Source organism: Rhagoletis pomonella, unplaced genomic scaffold (assembly GCF_013731165.1).
Source record: "Rhagoletis pomonella isolate Grant_MI unplaced genomic scaffold, Rhpom_1.0 Rhpom_scaffold_00004, whole genome shotgun sequence".
NCBI classification, from domain to species: Eukaryota; Metazoa; Arthropoda; class Insecta; order Diptera; family Tephritidae; genus Rhagoletis; species Rhagoletis pomonella.
The window spans coordinates 8,745,068-8,768,951 of record NW_023458558.1 but is presented as its reverse complement, the minus strand read 5'-3'; the positions used below and the strand labels follow the sequence as shown (position 1 = coordinate 8,768,951).

At 34.7% G+C, this 23,884-nt stretch overlaps 1 protein-coding gene across 1 annotated transcript in view; it reads left to right on the top strand.

Annotated features, from left to right (window-relative positions):
* Positions 1-18,342, top strand: part of LOC118736935 (decaprenyl-diphosphate synthase subunit 1) — a 101,261-nt gene extending 82,919 nt beyond the window's left edge. Inside the window, exons 6-8 of the mRNA XM_036467089.1 lie at positions 10,582-10,713; positions 12,318-12,512; positions 17,117-18,342. Of these exons, the coding sequence (XP_036322982.1) occupies positions 10,582-10,713; positions 12,318-12,512; positions 17,117-17,338 (549 nt within the window). The 3' untranslated portion in view covers positions 17,339-18,342. The remainder of the gene's footprint in view (positions 1-10,581; positions 10,714-12,317; positions 12,513-17,116) is intronic.
* The last annotated feature ends 5,542 nt before the right edge of the window (positions 18,343-23,884 follow it).

Sequence of the window (23,884 nt, the reverse complement as noted above, 5' to 3'; positions counted from 1 at the left end):
GAAATTTTGAGGATTTTTTTTTTTAAGTCTGATTAGTTTTTGTGAACTTTGTGCAAGCTTTGAAACTTTTATTTATGTGGTTTCTGTTATAGACCGCACTATATTTAACGGTTATTTTCAGTCCCTGCTTAATACTCGTGGCTTTATATTTATTTCATTACATTATTTTGTTTTTGCCTATAAAAAACTAAAGTACCATTTTCCTTGTATATTACGGTAAAAATATAATTTGAATTGCATTGGTAAGCTTAAAAAATAAATAATCAGTAGCTTTATAAACATTTCGCAAAGTGTAGTAAGAGTTTTGGGCCATATGGTAAAAATTGTACCAATTTTAAAAAAGAATTAAAATGGAAATGATTGGCTATCTCGGTTGGATCGTACCATTATAGCATATTTTAGTTGAGGCCGTTAACAAAAATCATAAAAACTTTTGCACAGTATTTGTGCATTCTACCCGGTAATACATGTCGTATACGCAACATTCAATATTTTCTAAGAAGTTTTGTCCCGTCACATACTATACAAAAAAAAAAATAGCTGCATTTCAACATATTACTTATCTACATTAGTTGCTGTAACTGGAATAGGTATTTTTTCTTTATACAAAAATCTTGATTATTTTTATGCTCTAATTTGTACCATCAAGTTTACACCTTTTTGGTAAATTCAAATTTATATGAAACTATTGGCATTTCAGTGGCACAATTAGTACGTTTTCACACGCTGGCTAAAATTGTATGTATGGTAGCTATTAGTGCTTTCACATGTGCCGTTGTTCGGTTACAAACATTTTGAGCCAGTTTACCGGTGACCAAATCGTATGAAACGGCACTTAGCAAGTACCACAGTTAGTAGGCAAACGTAGGCGTTGAAATAGCTGGAGGCTAGAACGTGAGCGTCGATAAGCACTGGCTGCCGCAATCTGCGACTGAGTTAACCAGCATTTGTGTGTTTATTAAGCAAATATACTAACTACTAGTTTACATAACTAAGCACAAAGAATTTTGAAAGAGTTTTGAGACCGTTAAAATGGCTAGGTTTTGTATTTTTACTGAATGAATAAAATGTACTACTCAAACAAATACGGGTGTGTCCAAAGTCAAATAATAAGTTATGTTTAATTTTCACTTAACTTAAAAAAAAAGTGCTAATGAGCAAATAAAGTTTTTGAGTTAGTAAAGAACCAGACTTTCAAGCCATCAATGAATTGGTCTGTTAATTTTTTGTTTGGCTTAGGATTCGGATTTGCAGTTTGTGCGCTTCATGCTCTCACTAACTAACGTAACAGATATATGTAATTGAGTATATTCAGTTCTTTTCGTTTAATATAGCTAAGTACGGCCAAAGCTACTAGGGTGTTCGATTATTCGACTTTTTTCGAAAACCGGTTTTCGAGTTAACCGAAATAAGGCAATTAAAAAAAAAATAGTTCTTAATTTTTAAAATCAGAAAAAATATGGTTAGTAGCGTACCAGATTTTATTTAAGAGCAAGATTGGTTAAACAGCGCGTGCTTGCGTTTTCCACGAAATAAAAGGAAAACGAACAAAATATAACGAATTTACAGTGAATTTTTAGATGCAGTTTTATATATATATATATTCTAGATGAAAATCCCGGTTCATTTGATTACAAAACTCCGGTTTATTCGATAGTCGAAAAATCATTTACTAGAAAACCGCCTAAAATTTTGGAAATCGAGTCAATCACCCTAATAGTTATTCTAAGGTCCATTTGTTTTTAACACAAATCGGAGGAAGAAGCTCCGCTTAATCATAACCACCGTCGCCCCTTAGCCTTTTTTCCGCTTAATCGTATATCTTCTTCTTTCTTTTCTTTTAAATTGACATAAATTAAAAAGTAAAAAAAAATCAAGCTTCTTTAAAAGAATTTCTGCTCAAAATATAAAACTTTATCACTGGCGTATTACAAAGTGTTCTACTGCATACATATATAGGCATGTATATACTACATACCAAGGAATGAAACCGATTCAAAATAACGTTCCGGTTTGGGTTTCGGTTTTGCCAAGTGTTTCGGTTTCGGTTTTGGTTTCGTTCTTCGAAATTTATTTCGGTTTTGGTTTCGGTTTCGTTCCGGTTTCGGTTTTTTACAGAAATTTTGTTGATATTATTTAAATCACAATGTCTTAAAGGTTGAGGAAAGAAAATTGAAAAATACAGTTCACTGATAATATCAACACTAGGTTCTTTCCCTAACAATCCGGACCGGATTTGGTAATTAGAGAATAAGAGAAACATTTTTTTTTTCAAAAATGGAACAAAGTCCAGAAGTACGGGAACGCAATAACCACATTTCGTGCCCACAAGTCGAGAAACAGCTGATTCACGTTGTTCTTGTTTTTTTCACTTATACCATGTTCTGACCGACATCGGAAATATGTTTTCGTTGCTAAAACTGGTTTTCGACCTAAAACTTGTGTTTTCGTCCATGTAAAATCTGTCAAACGAAAACCAGTTTTCGCTGAAAACTACACAGATACACAGCAACAACGTCATCACCAGATTCACTTAAATGTTTCCTTTTTGCTGTAAAACTAAAGGTGTATGAAAACTAAAATATAATTGTTATTTTCGTCATATATTTACTACATAATAATGAAACCCCTTCATTTCTGTGTCCTTTACAACTATACACGTGAAAATGAAAATCAAAATGACTTCTTCCAAATAACCGATGCCAGATCGGAGATTTAATTTATTAGGCACCATTTTAGTAGCTTTTTGCGAAAAGTTACCTTGACATACTTATTTACTACTTAACAAGAATTTCAGCAAAATATTGCTGATTTTGGTTAAATAAATCATTTATTTCAAAGAAATTTTGATTTATTATTTTTGTAAATTTCTGGAAACCGATTGAAACCTGTGATTGAAATGGTTTCGGTATCGTTCCTTTTCAGGTTAAATTAACGGTTACGGTTTCGGTTTCGGTTTTGAAAAACGAAACGGGTTTAAACGGTTACGGTTTCGGTTTGGGTTTCGGTTTCATTCCTTGCTACATACACATGTAATCTGAAGGCAGCTGTAAAATCAAGCATTGTGAATCTCAAAATTAATTAGTTACAATTAAAAAAGTTGACATGAATATTTTTTCATAAATTGATGTACATACTTATGTATGTACATACATATAAGTAGCTTACCCGGATTTGAAGGCAAGTTCTCATTTAATAGTCTACGCCTAACTAATCGCTGCCTAAAATTTCTATTCTTACTAACATTTCGTTCTTAAGCTAGTAATTTAATAGCCCACAGGTGAGTAACAGGTTTTTTTTTATTGCTAGACATTTTCCCCTTCTTGTATACCGCCTGCAGAGGCTTATATTTGACACTTGTGCCCAAAAAAAATACCCTTCTTTCACAATTAGCATAATTTACATATGTAAAATTAGCTATAAAAAATAAGTCATGCGATCAACGTGCTTTACTCACACCATCCTCAACTACAAGTTCTTTTCAAAAATTTATAATAATAATTAAAATAACAAATTTATAACAAAAACTAAAAAAATTAGCAAATAAACTTACCGGGGACTTTTATATCTTCGCTTAAGGTTTTTTTTTAACCATAGTGAAAAAATTATATGTAAGAGCTGAATACGTATGTATGTATGTATGCATGTGCGTAGAACACAATGCCTGCAAAGTCAGTAAACGTGAGTTAAATACAAATCTTACGTAATACCGGTTTGTGCGGCTTTAAAAATTTTGATATTTATTTTCTTTATTTGTATTTGCAAGAAAATAGGTAGCGGATGCAAATGTAAAATCGTTGTTTAAGTGACTCGCGTGCAGCTGGTATTGTTTCGAGACGTTCTTGTGTTCACAAGTCGCTCATATGATATTTATCCTTATTTGGGGAATTTTATAGATTCCGCTTTTGATTAATGCCTACACTAAGAAAAAAGCAACACGAATTTTTCAAATAGCGGTATTTTTGGTTTTTCCATGTTAGCGATAAGAAATTTTTTAACAGAAAAAGTATTTTGTAAACAAACTTAAACAACGCCACTCTGTAAGTAGCAAAATCGAATATACAAATCGCGTGATTTGGCCTTTGGATTCAAAGTGAATATGTATTTGAAAGCACACTTACATGTTGTGGCTGTAGCTAAGTGCGCAGAGATTCTTGCCACATTTGGTTGCTGCATTTTATTTCAGTTCATACATGGCGTATGAGTAACATTCTTTCCTAGTCGTGTATGTATGTATGTACATATATGTTACCTGCCAAACCCGATCTTAGGACAAACTAGTTTGCTTATAAGGAGTGCATATAATTTTTCAAGTTTCTAAGATTTCGATAGCTTTAAAAAAATATTTTGGAAATAAGAAATAAAAATTTGGATTTCGATATCTATTAAGTAAATTTCTTACTCTAAAATTAAGGTGGCAACCCTATTGCGAAATACGCTGCAATGAATGGCAAATAACTTGAGCGTATATGTGCTGTTTATAATAAAAAAATGCGAATACAAATTAACAAAATACAAATTTGTATTACATAGAAGCGTGGCAACCCTGATGAAATATTTTCTGATCAAAGCTCTCAACAATACCTTACATTTGATATCCATATTGCGATGTTTTAGATAAATTGCGTAAAATCGAATATAAGTGGCAACCTTACACTACTATCGTAAGGGATAACATATTGTTATTATAGGGAAAGCATTGATTAAGAACCTTCTCTTGGTACCCATGAATAGTAATATTTTTTATTTTTTTTTCTAAACAAAAAATTAAATAAATGTGCGTTTCAGAATAGGTGGCAACCCTATTAAATATATTTTTGACTTAGGGATATTTAAAAAACCTTCCATTTGATACCCATATTATAATGTTTTAATTAATTTGTAACTAATTTCGAATAGGTGGCAACCTCATGCGAGTCTTCTTGGAGATAATGCCTATTCAGATAACCTTAAAATCCAAAACATTATCTGCGTACAAAACTTTATCAAAATCATTAGAGTCGTTTCCGAGAACCCTGTGCATATATACAGTGACTCAAACAAATGACCACGTGTTGATTTTCTTCAAATATTTGTGTTGTTTTTTCGAGCTAAATTTATTTAGTAAATCACAGTTTCACAAAATTTTGGAAAATTCAACAAAATTTCATCAAAATTTCAACTTTTTATTCTGATTTTTCTGAAGTTTTATAGCAGCTTGAAATTTTCCTTACAGTGTAATTTTTATATAAATTTTTTTTCATTGTGTCTACTCTTCAACTCTATATTAGACATTTTTATCATTTTTTTTTGATTAGTTTTTTGTGTGTTAGGTATCTGTAATGCATGCAAACATAATCATAACGGCACACATATACCTTTGCTAATTGCTAGAGTTCTACTGCCACTCCTTTGAAAAATGATAATTATGATGTCTTTAAATAGTATTTTTTTTTTTCGTAAATTTCATGCAACTCACGTAAGGCTCAGAATGCTACTGTTTAACTTGCAAGAGCCGTTTCAAGTCATTTAAAGTGCGCAATCGGTTCATTCATACATACGTACATACATATGTACATATTTATATATGTACATGTGTTTTTACTGAAAGGTATGCAAGTATTTATTAATCTAAATTCAATAAAAATGCTCAGCGATCTGCTTGTGATTTGTTTATGACATAGATTCCATGAGCAACGAAATGTCAAAATAATCTACATATTTTTTTATAAAGGAAGTGATTAATTGCATGAAAATAAAAGTTATAAAAAAACATAAATTAAAAGTTGGAAAATGCAATTTGCAAGAGCTATGTATGTTATATAAATAATTGATTTGTAAGTTTGTGAATGCCGCTTTTCTAATCACAATACGCATATGCATCTCAATAAAGTAATCTAAATAAATATAAAAATGTCTAAAACAATATATAAATTTCGACAGCAAAAACTTAAGAGAAACTTGAATACATAGTTAAGTGTTCTGTTATTTGAATCAGTAACGTAAAATTGAGTTTACGCGTCATTTATCCTAGCATGCATGGAAATTCTATATGCGGGTACTTATGCACACACATACATAGTACATACATATTTTTGGTATGTAGGCATAATGTATGTATATAGATATGAACATAAGTTCGTACGCATATACATACGTTTTGCCTAAGGCATATCAGCTTGTTATGTTATCAAAACTTCTACTAAAGCAAGGCAAACTTTGACGCATAAAATTTACAGCGGCATTTCTAAGTTTTCAATCTGTTTCGAAAAGTAGCGTTTGCATACTTAAGTAACGGGTGATTTTTTAAGAGCTTGATACCTTTTTTTTTAAAAAAAGCGCATAAAATTTGCAAAATCTCATCGGTTCTTTATTTGAAACGTTAGATTGGTCCATGACATTTACTTTTTGAAGATAATTTCATTTAAATGTTGACCGCGGCTGCGTCTTAGGTGGTCCATTCGGAAAGTCCAATTTTGGGCAACTTTTTCGAGCATTTCGGCCGGAATAGCCCGAATTTCTTCGGAAATGTTGTCTTCCAAAGCTGGAATAGTTGCTGGCTTATTTCTGTAGACTTTAGACTTGACGTAGCCCCACAAAAAATAGTCTAAAGGCGTCAAATCGCATGATCTTGGTGGCCAACTTACCGGTCCATTTCTTGAGATGAATTGTTCTCCGAAGTTTTCCCTCAAAATGGCCATAGAATCGCGAGCTGTGTGGCATGTAGCGCCATCTTGTTGAAACCACATGTCAACCAAGTTCAGTTCTTCCATTTTTGGCAACAAAAAGTTTGTTAGCATCGAACGATAGCGATCGCCATTCACCGTAACGTTGCGTCCAACAGCATCTTTGAAAAAATACGGTCCAATGATTCCACCAGCGTACAAACCACACCAAACAGTGCATTTTTCGGGATGCATGGGCAGTTCTTGAACGGCTTCTGGTTGCTCTTCACTCCAAATGCGGCAATTTTGCTTATTTACGAAGCCATTCAACCAGAAATGAGCCTCATCGCTGAACAAAATTTAAAGCGCGAAACACATTTCGAACCGAACACTGATTTTGGTAATAAAATTCAATGATTTGCAAGCGTTGCTCGTTAGTAAGTCTATTCATGATGAAATGTCAAAGCATACTGAGCATCTTTCTCTTTGACACCATGTCTGAAATCCCACGTGATCTGTCAAATACTAATGCATGAAAATCCTAACCTCAAAAAAATCACCCGTTATAAAAGATTTAGTCAAAATAGTTCATACATCGTAGTCGAATGGGTGAGTGAAAGAATGTACCCACTTACAGACGTAGCCATCGAAATAGATGCATATACCGGCGTTGATGCTTTTGAAATGACAATGGTAATTATGGGCCAGTGTTAGTTTTTAAATGTTTTGAAAAACATTTCGAAACTATCGTGATACGTGAAAGATGATTTATTTTAACTCTGTTGATTTGAAAAAGATTTTTTCATTTGGCTAAACTTGACCCTCAAACCCCCAAATAGTTTTAATTCTAATTATCGCAATGTAAAGGGGCTAGAACGAAATCGGTTGCTGTTGTTCTTGTTGTAGCGGCACAATTACATCAGCTCTGTCTACTTCGACAAGTCTACCAAATGTTTGGCCAAGCAAGTAGGTCCTCGAAACGAGATTTCTTGATAAAGCTCAGACCAAAGGAAAGGAGTGTTAGCTGAGTGGGCTTAAGGGGCAGGGAAGAATTTGCTTTTGCCATGTGGTGCATCTACATTAGCCAAACATGTATTGGGTAAGTGGGAGCGTCAAGTCTTGATAAGTAGAAGTTAAACCTGCTCCGGTAGTATTAATTGCGTTACACGAGGCCCACGTTGCGGCCTCACGATGTAGCCAATCACGGGCGGGAGCTAGCAAAGGTGGCTATTGTCTCTCGGTGAATGTCGTTTATTTGTTGTCTGAACAACGCCGGGTCCAGTAGTTGTATGGAGCTGGATATCGCTCGTCAGCTCGTAGAGATGCCTTCTGACTTGCCTAGGAGTTGGCCCTGATTGGAGCAAGTGACTGTTGGTTTGCTTTCTACGATAGTAACCCAGCAGTAGTTGCTTGCTGAGTAGTCAAGAAAGTTGGAAGGAATAGCCATTTAATTTCAAATACAGTCCATCAATACCATCGCAGAGCTCCAATAGCAAGCAGTCGTAAGTGTAAAAGATAACTAAAACCCCAGCTGGTAGCTGACGTAGCTTCAAGATACGAAGTTTTGATCTCAAGAACTTCGATAATTTGTGGTACACCGCTTCGGTATCGTGGGGAGAGCAGCCTTGAGTAATAAACGGTGTCCCAAGGCTTTCGACAAGTTTATCGCTAAAAGGAGTAGTAGGGAAGTGCTGTGGTGATACTGTGGACTTTGCGGAAATCATGTGGATGAGAAGCTTGTTTTAGGGTACCACGTAAATTTTAGGAGGGAGATATCAGATGATAAGACTCGAGTTGTTTCCCGATTTTAAGTAGCAGTAGCAGACCGTCACATACCGTCAGATTGGTTCACTGGTTTTTGGCAGGGTGTGTGACCGGAGGATTTTGGTTTAGCAGCGTGGCAGTCGCAGTAACACAACTCAGCCTATTCAATTGTTCTTGTGTGTACATGTAGAACCGCTGTGGATGAAAATTGCTCTCGTATACAATAAATACCAATAACTTACTACTTTAACATTAATCCGCATATGTCCGTAAGTGTTTTCGCGTGCGTAGTGATTCTTCTTTGAACTTTTTCGATTTCAAGGTGAATTCAATACAAATTGATTGCAGCCTAAGTGACTCTAATTGTAGTTACAAATTGCACATTAACATTTATTTATGTACTTACACACCTACATATGTGCAAATTAGCATGCTTGTAAGTACTTAACAAGACATGGCTAAGCATTTACTTATGCTTGTATTCAAGGCAGCTTTTCATTTAAGTTTCTATCGACTTACGTGCCACGCCTATTTGCAAATGGCGTGTTGCATTATTCATCTGGCCGCTGTAATAGATGCATATGTACATAAGTACGTATGTACATATGTACGCGCTGCCTTGTTATTGCTATGAACTTTGTTTTGTAGAACATGTAATGAAGTTATAGTTTTAACTACTTTGCTAATTGCTTAATTTTATGTAAGCGATAATGTAATTAATTAGCCATTTTAATGTGGCTTTTATGCTCATTGACCCACTATCCCACTTATGCATGGACACATGTACATATGTTTGTACTTAAAAAAAAAATATAAAAAAATAAAACGATTACTTGTTCTGTACAGAAGGATGAACCTCGTAAGTAGCTCTGTGCAATATGCTTTACAGCAACCATGTTCCGCGCTGGATGGCTCCAACGGTCTTTCCACTGCTGCAAGCATTTTCGCTTTGCTCTTTCCTTCGCTTGCTTAACTGTAGTTGCAACTATTTTTCTTGCCACTATATCAATGGTGAGCAGTGTCCTGCGATTATCAACGCAGCCTTCTTTGAAGTTGTTCAGAAGGCACAGCATACTCTTATAACGGCAATTTTATACAGGGAACAGTACTCTTCTGCGAACCGTTTAATTATTTAGCATGGCCATGGTAATTTTAATTTGTATTTTAAAGACTTTTTCCACTCTTCATTATTCGTCATATCCGAAATAGGTTCCCTTTTCAACAATGTCTTTAATTTGATAGACATTTTCAAATTCCGAGATCCAAAAACGTAATGCCTTGCAAAGCTCATTTTTTGCATTTTGCTGATACGCGGCTTTGTACTTTACAACGACGATATGTACATATGTATGTATGTATGGCGTGCGCATATATTTTTGGCACGGGGTGTATATATGTACATACATATTATTTCAAGAGTATTTTGAAACATATTTGTGCTTGAAAATACGTATTTGAATTTTGTATTAAATACTATTCGCAAAAGTATTCTGTATTTTTATTTCATAAACTTTTTGTACTTAATTGTATTTTGTATTTTAAATAGTATTTTACAAGTATTTTTAACATTCCTATTACAACTTTGTTTATAGTTGACTCGATGTCCCGTTTTTTTCATAAAAATTCATGTATGTTGCACAATCTATATATCGCCTGATGATTTCTGTGCTCGCCATCGAGATAAGTTTGATAACACGGTTTGGAATGACATAGGGACCTGAAGATTGTCGGCCAATAAAACCATTTAAGGAACGATAACACTCTATCGGAAATATTGTTGGACCCAAAGAATTCTGGTCTACTTTTCTAAATAGACTCTGGAGACACCTGCTGGCTGCTCTTTATGGCTAAGGCTCTTTCGACAGTTTCGCCTCTTCTTGTTGCATTGCTTAGAAATTTTCTTCTCATTGAGCATCGCAATCTTTTTTAAAACCGGCTAAACCTAGTCGTAAAGAGAGTTACTCTTTGTCTGACGTACTTATGTACATATGTAGCTACCAGCCAAGTGATTTTACTGTTGAAGTGCTCTGTCTTTGGTCAACCAGTGATACGAGCATAATACATACTTAGTATTACTTACTCGTAGTATTATTTACATACACACACTTGTAAAAAATATTAAAAATATATCTACACATTTTCACTAAATGCATTTATGTTAACCTTCTTCTAGATTTTAACCGATCTGGTTCAAGGCGAATTCATGCAACTTGGCTCAAAGGAAACCGAAAATGAACGATTCGCGCACTACCTGACCAAGACATACAGGAAGACGGCCTCACTCATAGCGAATGCGCTGAAAGCGGTAAGTAGGCAGCGCAGTCACGAGCAAAAAAAAAAAATCAGCGATAGTGGAGCAAATTATATAATAGGGTGGTTTCTAAAATATCAATATCTAAATTTTGTATGTTTTGTTCTACAAATGTATGTACATATGTACAAAATAAGGACTTTCACGAAAATCGAAAAATTTTGAAACAATTTTTAGGGGTCGCTATCGAAGTTTGAAATTACTACAAAGAAATCACAAAATTTCGAAAAAAATTTACGTTCACCAGCTATAACTTAGTGAATTTTGGTCCGATCAAAATAAATGCTATGTCTTTTTACGCCTTTTTTAATTGTCTTTGCAACAAAGTATGGATCCCGAAAAACGAAAAAACCATTTATCTCTAAAAAAAAAAAAGATTTAAAAATTGCCTACAAAAAATTAAGAAATGCGTTTGTGCTCAAGCAGTCCATAATAGACATGAGTTTGAAAAATGCCGCACTCATTCCGAAAAGCTTAAACCAATGACCGTCTTTGTAGCTTTAAATTTCATGGTGAATCCATTTGGCGATGGATAAATGGATATATGCAAATAGTATTCAATGATATTTCAAATTTATTAGATACAATTTGTTTCAATTTGTGGTAGCGAACCCTATTTTTTTTAATGTTGAAATTGGAAGTCTACATTTTGTACCTACAAGGAAATATAGGGGTGCCCCATAAAAATTTAGATGTTGATATTTTAAGGAACACCCTAATTCACATGTACACACATAATATATAATATAAATAATATATGTATATATATAATATATTCATATATATATATATCGTCGATGTTATTGCAAAACTGCCCATCGGCCAGTTGCAAAACCGCCTAAATCGTGGTTGTGGCAAAAATGAGATTTGTTAACACTGAAGTCCAGGCATCGAGATTTATGCATAAAAATGGTTAAATCGTTAGTAAAACAACAGATTAAATAATATAGTAAAATAATAGCTAGAGAAAATACCGCCTATCAAGGCAATGCCTTCAAAGAATAAACCGTTTTTTCGCTCTACTGTAAAATTTGAGTGCCGTTAGATAAGCGGTTTTGCAAAACATCGACAACACAGCGCATATGACTGATTGACTTATCGACGGAATGAGCCTACGCTTGGGCAAGTGCTTGATATGCAATGGTACGAGTACAAGTAAAGAAAATGCCTTCGATGCAGTGATGCGTGCGCCAGCTACCAAACGTAAAGAAAAAAAAAATGCACAAAAAACCACGACGAGCCAAATTGAATGCGATTTTAGTGTTTTGTTCACTTTGGTATTTTTTTCAATGCTGCATATGTATTTTCGTCCCCCCCCCGACACGATATTAGTTGTTTAAAGTACATAAGCGATTATTTTCTAAAGTTAATTTTTTTACAATTTGTTATTTACCTTTTTGGAGTTTTTAGTACTTATTTTAATTAAGTTGTTTATGATACTTCTCTTAATTTTTGTTATTTTTCACCATTGTAATATATGAAATTTTAACATTTCCCCTTAGGTTTATCAATGCCTAAGCAATAATGCTTTTCTTCTGCTCTCTCTTTTGTGTCCTATTTTTTTTTTTCTAAAACATTTTCATTTGTGTTACCCGCAGACGGCCGTAATCGCGGAAGCTGATGAAAACATCACCGAATTGGCATTCCAATATGGCCGCAATGTGGGCTTAGCGTTTCAGCTGGTCGACGACATGTTGGACTTTGTCTCCTCCGCCGAAACAATGGGTAAACCAACGGCTGCGGATCTAAAATTGGGACTCGCCACGGCGCCGGTGCTCTTCGCATGCGAAAAGGTAAGGCTGATTTTTGTAATTAAACTTATGTAGGTATGCACATTAGGGTGCTTTACTCTGCACACAAAGAAAAAAAAAACATCGGTACGGTTTTTCTATCGGAATTATAAAAGTTATATTTTAAGGCTTGCGACAAAAAAAAATTTTGAAAATACCTAAAAAATTGAGTTATTTATAAAAAAAAAACTAGTTTGTAAAAATATATATATATTTTTTTTTTAATCATCTCAGACGGAATAGTTTAAGCTTAAAAGATTTGCACAAAAATTCAGGTACTTTCAAATAAGTCTAGTTCACCTAATTCTTAAGGTTTTTCTGAAACATTTTGGGGCAAGTCTTAAAATATAATAAATTTTATATAATTTCTGTGGAAAAACCTCAACTTTTTATATACTTACATGTTCAAAAGCTGAAGGTTATAGAGACATTTTTTTCTTTTTCCATTCTTTCGACTTGAAGTGTCTGATTAATAGGTTCCATGTTATTTAAATTCAACTTGACACTTCCGTATTCCTCCCCCAAACACACACATGAAATAATTTTGACTTGCTTGAAAAGTAAAAAAAGTATTCTGATTTTTGTCCGAATAACGTCAACAGCATTGATTCACTACTCAATGTCGCCATATGTATGCATCTTTAAACGCTTTTTGTAAAAGCCACTTTGCAATGTCTAAATGTCAAGACAAATTACGTATTAATGTTTCTTCTAGTCAAATAAATCTCTACATAAGCGCTTACTTATGCACTTTTAGATGCATTCATGCTCGCCATTAAACGCTTCCTTATGTTCTCTAGCTGCAGCTGTCTGAAGCATATTGATTGTTTATTTTTGAGCTTTATTACACTTTAATGCATTTATTATACTCGCTCGATTGCTCGATGCGATTGTAGAGATTTATGGCGTTCCATGTTTAAATTTGTTTTGCCGACCTTCATTGAGCGTTAAGTGTATACTTTAATTTATAATTTGTTTCGAGTTGTGTTTAGTTTGGCAATCGTTATTGCATCGAAGCGTTACGGGGATATTTTTAATATGCACTTTATTTGTTAAAGGATTGGTAGTAGGGTTATTATAAAAAATTAAATGATCAGCATTTTGCTAGAATTCATCATCTTTTTTTTTTTTAACTGGGTCAAAATCACCACATTTTGTTAAACATTTAGCAAGCAATTTTTTGTTGAAGGACTTCTTAACTAGTAGTACCAAGTTGATAACAGTGACGGTTAGAGGGTTAAGGTATACTACAGTGAATTTAAGTATACTTTTTCAAAGTTATATATATTTTTTTTCGGGAAGTCAAACAGATATAGTGAAACAATTTTTACGACATTTCGAAGACAATAAGAATTCTCTGTAACTGTAGCGCATATTTTTCTATATTTTTTTGTGATTTTTCGGTGCTTCTGAGTATTTTTTGCATGATTTTAGGATATTTTCTTTATATAGGCTTTGATAGTTACAAATTGAAATACCTGTAACTTGTGATAATTCTGGTTTTAGGAGATTTTCTAAAAATCGTAGGTATTTAGATATTTTTCTGGACCTTTGGATATCTTTTGGAAATAGAAACTATTCGTGGTTTTTCAAGAGCTCCAACGATCTTTTGGGTTCGACCGTATATTTTCTTTACTTTTCGGGACCCTTAGGGATATTTTAAATTTTCTTAGAAATCTGCGGAATTCCTGCATTGATTTTTGCGGCAGCTCTCGAGATCTCTTAGGATGTTTCAGGACTTTTCAGAGTGATTAACTCCGTGGGAGGGGAGACGTGTATGTTTGCATGTATTCATAAAGAAAATATTTACCTATTGGGCCAAAAAGTGGTGGGTAGGCACTGTGGCCAATGGTAATCAACTATTACCACCTCTGTTTGGTTTTAAGCCATGTCATGCATCAGACTGAGCCGAGAATACTTTGAAGTGCCATCAAATTATAACTTAAGAAAGTTTTATTACATGACAGTTGAGAAGTGCATTTGAAAAAAAATTTCATTAATCGCACAAAAAAAATTTCACATGCAGCAGTACATAGCATGCATTTAGGCGCCCGTGTTAGGAGTCGCGCCTAAACACAGAGCATTTTCCCTTTGATAAAAAAATTCAATAATTTAAGATCATTTTAGTTCGGCGAGATTTTTCCCGTGATATTCAAAATTTTTTAATGTACTTTGTTCACTTTTTCGGAACCAATCAAGTTTTCGGGTTTTTTTCGTAGTATTTTTTACTTTTTCTTAGAAATTTTTCGGATTTCTTTGAAGATCTGTTCGAGATTTTTTGAGATATTTCTTCAGGACATTTTATTTTCAGTATTTGATAAAAAATGTAATGATTCTGGTTTACGAGATTTTTGGCGAGATTTTTAAAAAGGTGTGGATTTTTTAAGACTTTTCGATTACTTTCCGAAATTTCGGGGATATTTCGGAATTTGTTGAAATTATTTAAGAACTTCTCTGGGTTTCTATATCATAATTTTTTGGAATATTTTTTCGTTGTCTTTCGGGAACGTTATTTTTATTGTTTAATTTTCTTAAAAATTTCCGAAATTAATTTTAATTGGTTTTGGCGATTTTTGCAACATTTTTGGATATTAGCTTGCATTTATGGTACATTTTACAAGATCTTTATTCAGATTTCAAGCAGCTATGGTAATTGGAGTTGGAAACGATATTACAGCGTACCGCAGGGGTTAATAATAAACAAGGCACAGTCAGGACCCCTAACACACCGGAGAGTTGGCTGAGCTGAGCTGATTCTGTAGCTGCAGAAGATTCTTCGATCGCCTGTGGTCCGCTACTGGCCAGAAAAGGTCTGCCAATTTTCATGCCAGTATTAATAAGCCCATCTGTACAGAAGCAGTGTACAGGCTTACACGTTAGTTCTAATACTCTCTCCCCATATGACCTTGAGGGTCCCCCCTGAGGGGACCCCCTGTCTAGCCAATTCATCAGCCATGCAGTTTGTCGCAGTCTTATTGTAGCCTGGAACCAAAATCAGTCTCATTTGGAAGAAATACGTGGCGATGTCAGCGATTCTAGCTACTTGGCTGTCACGGAAAATACGAGTATTTACCCTCCTAATCGGTATAACACTTGTACGTAGTCATTCGACTGCCTCCTTAATAGTGGCTAATCCTGCTTTTGAAATGCGCTGCAAAAATCGTATCCTGGGATTCACGCATAGTTTGTTACAGAAAACATCTCCAACGACCCAGCCCAAGAGTTTTCTAAAACTCTTGCATTTTTTTTATCAAATGAATACTCGTTACGCCTTCTGCTTTAATTCAATTCTATTAAAATGGCTTCATTGCAACAATTTTCCAACATGCTCTTACAATATTTCAAATGCAATCCAAGTTATAAGAAATTATTAAACATTAAAATAGGAATGACTCAAATTGAAATAAAATATAAACGAATCAAATCGATTCTATGCAAATTCGTAAACGATAGTAATTGACAGCGCATCGCACAGTGCATCATAATGTCAGCTGACATCACATATTATGGAATTTTGCACTAAGTACTACGCTGCCAATCTCGAACCCCCACACGCGCCACTGCACCCCATTATTCCGTAACCGCAAAGTCCTCCCTTTCCTGCCTTCTGTGCAGTCAAATGTGCCACTCTTCATTGCACATCACCACGCAGTGCAGTCAAATTGAATAGTTTTGCGAAAATTGATATGCGAAGCTATTTGTGTGTACGTGATGCGCACAATAAACCGCTGCAGGTGGATATACATATGCCAGCCGGTAAGTGGGTGTAAGGAGTGCAAAATGATTTGCTAGTGTCAGGAGCAGCGACAAGCGGTAACTAAGTACGTATTTAATGTTTTGTACGTCAATCGAGTTGCCTGCGCACCAGCTGTTGACAGTCATATATTGACAGCTGTGACATCTAACTGCTATGCGACTGTTATAAGACGGCGGCAACTAGCGCATCGCCGTTGCAATGGCGTTTTAACAACTTGTATGGTGTCACTCAATTGGACTGAAATAGTGCAGTGATTTCTTGAAGGCGACACTACTTACTTACTTACAGATTATGCGATTATATCGACAATTACGCCGCAACGAGAATGTCACAGCGCGATTGTGTCCTTTTGCCACCGATAAGCATTTGAACATGGCTTATTTTTAGACGCTTTAGATTGCCTTAAACCTTTTTGTGGATGATTTCATTGTTAATTTGCCAATAGTTTGTCTTTAATGAAATGACATTTCTTTACTCTTCCTTTGTGTTCTAGTGAATTTTTTTTGCTGTTGAGGTTACTGGAAAACGCATTAGCCAATTGAATAGCAAGCAATTAATTACTGTTTGAGACCGCTGCATTAAATTGAGCTATAACCTTGAAGGTTAATTGCTTATTTTTTGCTGGCAATGGCTTTCTCGTTAAAAGAGTTATTTCAGCTGCAAAGTCGTCTCACCATAGTCAAAAAATGAGCAATACCTTAAAAAAAGAGATTCCTAAAATCAGCCGTAGGTTCTAGCTTCTTCACACCGGCACTTCATTTTACTAAAATTGAGTGACCAACTAATTTTCAGCCGGCGTTAAATAATGCCTTCGATAACATTCAATATTTTTTTCTTTTCCATTTTGCAGTACCCCGAGCTAAATCCGATGATAATGCGGCGATTCAGCGAACCTGGCGATGTTGAACGTGCCTTCGAACTAGTCCACAAATCGCACGGACTCGAACAGACGCGCTTCTTGGCCAAAAAGCATTGCATCGAAGCGATACGATTGTCACAGGAGCTGACCGAGTCGCCATACCAAAAGGGTCTGCAAGTAGTAGCGGATTTAGTCATTAACCGTATGAAATAATAGTTTAAGTTTGGGTACAGGGGGGTAGATGGTGCAAAAAAAAAAACAAAAAACAAAAAACAAAAAAGTGCAACGATAAAAAAATTAATATATACTTATACATAAATAATATGGGTGGCTTTGCCAATCAATCAATAAAAAAAAAAAAACAAAGAAAAGATTTATAGTTTCAAAACAACTATACATTTATATACCTTATTATAGCTGTAATTTTAACAACAATAATTATAGAACGAACAAAAGAGTCCAAAATAAATTATAAATAGATTTTATATGCAAATATAAGGTAAAATAAAACAAAAGGAAATATTCGAAAAAATACGACGAATCAAACTTTGTTAAATTTAACAAAAAAAAAAAACAAACTACTACATATTTGTATTTATGTTTGCACATGCTTGATTTGTTGCGAATTTCGCAATAACAAAAGCAGACCAAAATACAACAACCAACCATCAAAACATGAATCGAGTTAATATCCAGCATAAAGACATAAATCGAGAAGCATGAAATTTTGTATTGTAACCGAAATATAAATTTAATAATGTTATACGTTAGTATGTATGTAAGTCTTGTTGACACTGTAAATAGTAAATAGTAATTTAAAGAAGAACAACAAGAAGACATTTTATGCATCCACTCAGTTGAACAATGAATCTGTATATAAGGGCATATACATACATATAGTACGTACATACATAGATAGTTATTCACGTATTTAGTGTGAAAACTAATAATAAAAAAACAAAACAAAAACAAAAACACTTAAAAGGCCAGCAAACAAAAGGTAATAGCAAAAAGCGAGAAAGTTTTTTAAATATTAAATCTAATTTGTATATAAGCCAGATTGTAAAGAAGAAATTGCTGTACATACATACATATGTACATACACAAATGCATAAATATTGTACAAATGTAAAGACAAGCAGTCGGAAGTGGTTAGCATTAGGTTATGTAAAAGAAATTATAACAAATGTGTTCATGATTTACTAAAAAAAAAAAAACGCAACTAAAGATATTTGATTTGAGAGAGAATTTTTTATATTTGTATGTACCATATGCATGAAAAGAAGAATTAGTAAGGATTAGACAAAAATATGAAATATATTTTCAGAAAAAAAAAAAATTTATAAAAATTTGTTAGGGACATTTATTGCTCTACATGCGCGCTAAAGGTGGATAAAGTTGAATTTCGCCAAACAAAAGTAAAAATATAATGGAAAACATTTCTAGAAGCAATTATAGTTTCAAAAGTTGTTGCAGAAATTTTGAAAAATGTATGCAATAGCGCTTGATCCATATTACTTAACCAGCGGTGAAAGTATGCGCGTATACATTTTAGTCAATCTTTAGTTTTTATAATTTTGGCGAAAAGTAAAGGAAAAAAAATTGTTTTCTTTATCTTCAGTTTAATGGATTAAAAAAAGTTGTTTTATTTTTGTATGTAGTCAAATAGCTTATGCAAAAGATAAATGTAAACTTTTTAAAAGATGATATTTTTGTGTAAATTTAATTGATTATCGTTTCTGAAAATTTTACTATACTATATATAAATTAAAAATTTTTAAGAAAATTGAACTCCTTTTAAAAACTTTACAAACTAATTGTAATAAATTTACAATTTCAAAAAGTGCGTAAATAAATAAATTATACAAGAAAACTTTCTAACGCATGTATTTTACAAATGTTGACCAGAAATTGTTTATACAAAATCGTACAGCAATGTACGAATTGTTATTATTGATTAAAGAATAATAAAATGTATGAAAACCAAAGTAAATTGCGTTAAATTTGTTAAGGTAAGGAAAGGCAATGTAACCGTGTCATTTAATTAAAATTCTAGTGTATTTGTAGCTCTCATTTACAAGTTCGCATTGCTTAAACGAGAGAAATACAGTGTCGGAAAAATAAACAAGGCCGCGACATTTTAACAAGTTGTGCCAATGTGATGGACATGTGACTAGAAGCTGCATGCTTTCAGAGTCCCACTACTGTTCAACATTTACCACGCTAAACTGCCTCGGCGAACCTCTGCAGTTCCGATTGTGTAACACGCCTATGACTGATCTTTTAAGTCTACTGAATATAGCATTGTTGAGTTCTGCACCATCACAAACCGCACTGCATTGATTTTACTGTGCGACAATTTTATGACAACTCAAACCAGTCCGGGGTTTGCTAATATTTTCCGAAAGTATACATATCCAGTAATAAACCACTCGATGGATTTAAAAAAGTTAGCTCGTATTTTTATTGTATGGCCTACTAAAGTTTTTATATCCCGGCCTAAGTATTTTTCAAAAAAGTGGAAGAGTGGGTTAAAATAAATGTCTGAGCGAAACTAAAAATTTCATGGAAAATATTTTCGTAGAACATTTTAACCCATTATCTCCCGCCTGAAAAGGCCATTTCGACCCTTCAAAAAACCCCGCAAATAGCAAATTTGGAAGTTCGTTAGAAGATTGATATGTTCTAGAAAATTATTCTTTGGAAAATTTTACTAGGGGTCTTCTCAGGCAAAAGCTTCAAGCTACCAACGTAAAGGTCTCTAAAAAATTAAAATGAGAAATTAACAAAAAAAGTTGTTTACAAATTTTTTTTTTGTAAAATTGAGTTTTGCTGTTATTCCTTCTTGGCATAGATTTTTTGTTTTTATTTTATAGATACTTTTACGTTTTGCTTGAAAAACACGGATTCCCTTCCCAGAGTTAGATCTTGAACAACAAGTATGCCTAGCGATAGCTAAAGAGGGTATAATGGGTTCTGAATGAATGGTGTTACGGGCCTAATGCTAGCCATTTGGGTCAAACAGCTATCTAGTTTAGTGTGTCGCCCCTACGGTAGAATTCCTTAGTGGGTTATAGGGAATTTACATGACGCGATTTTTCAGGCGATTTTTAGTTGAAAGCATCAATCGCCTGGTGTAAACAGCCTTTCAACTAATCGCTTACAATGAAGTTGGTCGGCTCCCTACTTTCGTTCAACTTTTGGTTCAACTAATCGCCTGTGAAAGTTGAATGATGTAAATTCCCTATTAGACTTAAGAATTTTCACCCATCACATTTCATTTGCTGAACAAGAAATCTGTTCGCAGATAGCAGTAGTGGAATTACGGTACCTGTTCTAAAATCTAAAATAAGCCCGTTTGGAAGGATGTACCCGGCACTCGCTGAGAGTTATGATGTATTACTCTGAGTAAGAAACCTACGCAACTTTCACTTATAATCTAAATTTCAAGGCCTTTCCAGAATTTTTAATAGCAAAAATCTAAAGGGGCAATTATGTGTTTTGCTTAAAGTCAGCGCCATATTAAATATGTTGTTGACGTTTGAGCGATGCTGTAAATATTCCAATTTCACGGGGTACGAAAGCGACGTGTACGGGAGCAATTGATTTTTGCACTACGAGTGCTTGCATTGTGTGAGTATGCGTGCGAGAATGGCAAAAAGCGTTGATGAGCTTCACATCAGCTGCTATTTGTTCAAGTGAATATGCCATGTATTTAATCCTTGCAACAAAAGGATGGGTATGTATTTATTTCCTCGCTTTTGTTTTCTGTTTGCGGCTTTTTCAACAACGAAGGGCTGATTTGATGAGCTGTTTACTTTTACTTCACTGCTTAGGTATTGAGTCCTGTACATATGTATCTACATATAAGGGTGCCCCAGAATTTTTTTTGTCAAATTCTTGAAGTTGAAGTTTTTGTTACAAGATATACCGAAGTTACCATACCATTTTTAATCTCACATGAAAACTTTGCTTATTTTGTGTATCTATTCTATCCAATCTTAAGGATTCATATTTAAAACTTTAAAGGGAATATTTGCAGTGATTTGAAAGGAATAATTTCCAGTATTTTATAGCTTTTTTCCATTCTTAGCTGAATTGATGCCCAAATGTCCATACTATTCCACTGGACTATAATTTGAAGCTCTTTTAAAGAATACTGGTGATCTGGTAGAAAATCAAAAAAAAAATAAAAATATGCAAGTGAGTTAGGTTCCCGAGACAATTTTTATTCTAAGGTGTAAGAAGAATATTGAACACGCCGTTGACGAGGACGATCGCCTTGATTCAAACAAATTTTTCAAACCACACTCCCGTAGTATAAGCCAGAGACTTCACCAGAGCACACCCCTCCAAAGCCATACAACAATACCAGCGTACCGTTTACCTTCTACATAGCGAAACTTCCTCAGCCGCCAGAAGGAGTTTTACTGATCTAGCTACGGCATGACATTGATCACATTCTCGCAGATGTTAACAGCAAAGAAACATTGTTATGCTCCGTCAGTTTACTCACCAATGAGATGCCTCCGCCTGAACATCACAGCTAGAACTCACAGCAACTTGCTGGAACGATATCCACCTTTTAGACCCTCTAGGAACTCATGGACGAGATCCATACTTTCATATATGGCACAACCACTGGACCCAACGTTGTACAGACAGGCCTTAAGCGAAATTCACCGAGACTCAACCACTTTTACAAACTCTCGGTCCGTGAATGCCGTCATGGAAGTACAAACACCTATCACTGCAGACGATGACCTTCAGCTTCATCGAGAATCCCGCGTCTGATTTACTCAGACTCTGCCGCAAAATACCAAATGCCCATATGATTGGCTTGTAAAGGTACCCTACACGACACCTACCACATCCTTATTTGCTTCCATTAAAAACTCTCAGCCTTTTTGGTCCGATCCTGTTAAAATCGTATTTTCTGGATCTACCGTTAGTTCAGCTTGACGACAACGGTTGATATATTAGCCGATTTAGGCACACAGGCGATAGTATGGAAGAAGGCAGGATCTGCTGGCCCCAATGGAAGTGACAACAAGCCCCATTCGCAAAGTTACAGTTGAAGTGAGATAACCCGTAGGCGGAGAGCTGGTTGCCGATCATGGTTTCACAGTGGAGCTGTAAATAGCTTCGATCGATAAAATAGCTCGTCAGGATGTTATTGTAGCAAGAGATAATGGACCAAAATAGGCAGTCTCGTCTTCCTAAAATGAAAACTTAACTGTGATTTGGTAAGATAGGCTTAAGCGAAAATTGTTAGAATTTAAGAGCGACCGTATGATTGATTGCTTCTAACACTAATTTGAAACGGTTGTGAAAGACGACTTTTTGAGAAGAGCGAAAATTACCCCTAATAAAATGTTTATCTTTAAAGTCCTTGAAAAACTAAAAACATATATATGTATATGTAATACGCTTCAGCCCCAGTGTGTGTGTGCGATAAACATGCCGATTAATTTTTTGAAATCCTTTCGCGCCATGTGGCTGTCCCAGTATAAATAAGCTCTGAACCAAAACTTCAATTTCAAGTCGGTACGGCTTACCATCATGTCCCAGCAATAAAACTATCATAAAACTATGCGTATCGGTTTTCTCAGAAAAAAACTCACCCCTTATATTCTGGAGAACCCTAATACGTATGTATGCACATTAAGGCGTATCATGAAAAAAAGTTTAGCGTGTGTTAGTTTTATTTGAATACTTATGTCAAGAGAAAATTTTGGGTGTACATTTTTTTTGGGCACCCGCTAAAAACCGCTGAATGGTGCCCAGGACTATACTTGTATAAAAATAAAAATCTAGGGATAGTAATTCCAAAATTAGTGAAGGTATAAATAAAAGTGGTTTTGAAGGCGAAAATTTTTTAATGGCCAATTATAGAATTTAAAAAATTGGGTATAAAATAAGAAATTTATAGCAAAAATCGAGATTAGCGTTTTCTAGCGGGTGCCTAAAAAAAAAAAATTTTACACAAAAAATTTTCTCTTCACTTAAAGTTATGATACCGCTTAATGTACATGTTTATATGCGATAGTAATGTATGTATGTATGTAGTTATATAGAGTGCCAAGTCCAGCCACTGCAAGCATGCAAACAAAATGCAGCTGTCGGCATAGGCTGCGGCTATTGTTGCCCGTCCGCTTTTGATGTTGATTGCGATTGCGATTGCGATGGTCGCTCAACAACTGCAACAGCAGTGCTCAAACTCGTTGACACGTTACATAGTGAATGGAGATTGATATGAAAGCAAACACAATGGCATAGTAGTCAATGGACTGCCATCCTTTTGTTTACAGCTGGCTTTTACGTAAGTAACTATTTATATATATGTATGTATGTACGATATACTTATTCAAGCAAATATGGCTAAAATGCCTTACTCTTTGAACACTACTACATACATATGTATCTGCTCAGGAATTCCCTGAAGCATTCTGTGCTACAATCGACAAGTACCAGCTAAAAGCATGTGCTGGACCGTCAGAAATGTTGGCCAACGCTGTGCTCCTCCTCCACACTCAGGTTGTTACTAGTTATTGGCTCAGGAGCTTTGTAGGATGAGCGAAGCGCGCCGGAAGCACTGCTTACTTCCACCGCTTGCTACTTAATGCGAGTTTGAGTAGCTGCCGGCGCTAGTATGGATGTGTGTAGTATGTGTGTGTGTGCGTGTGTGTGTGTGTGTTAATATATTAAAAAGAGCGAACATTTGCGTAGCTGGCATTTGTTTGCATGCACGCGTATGTA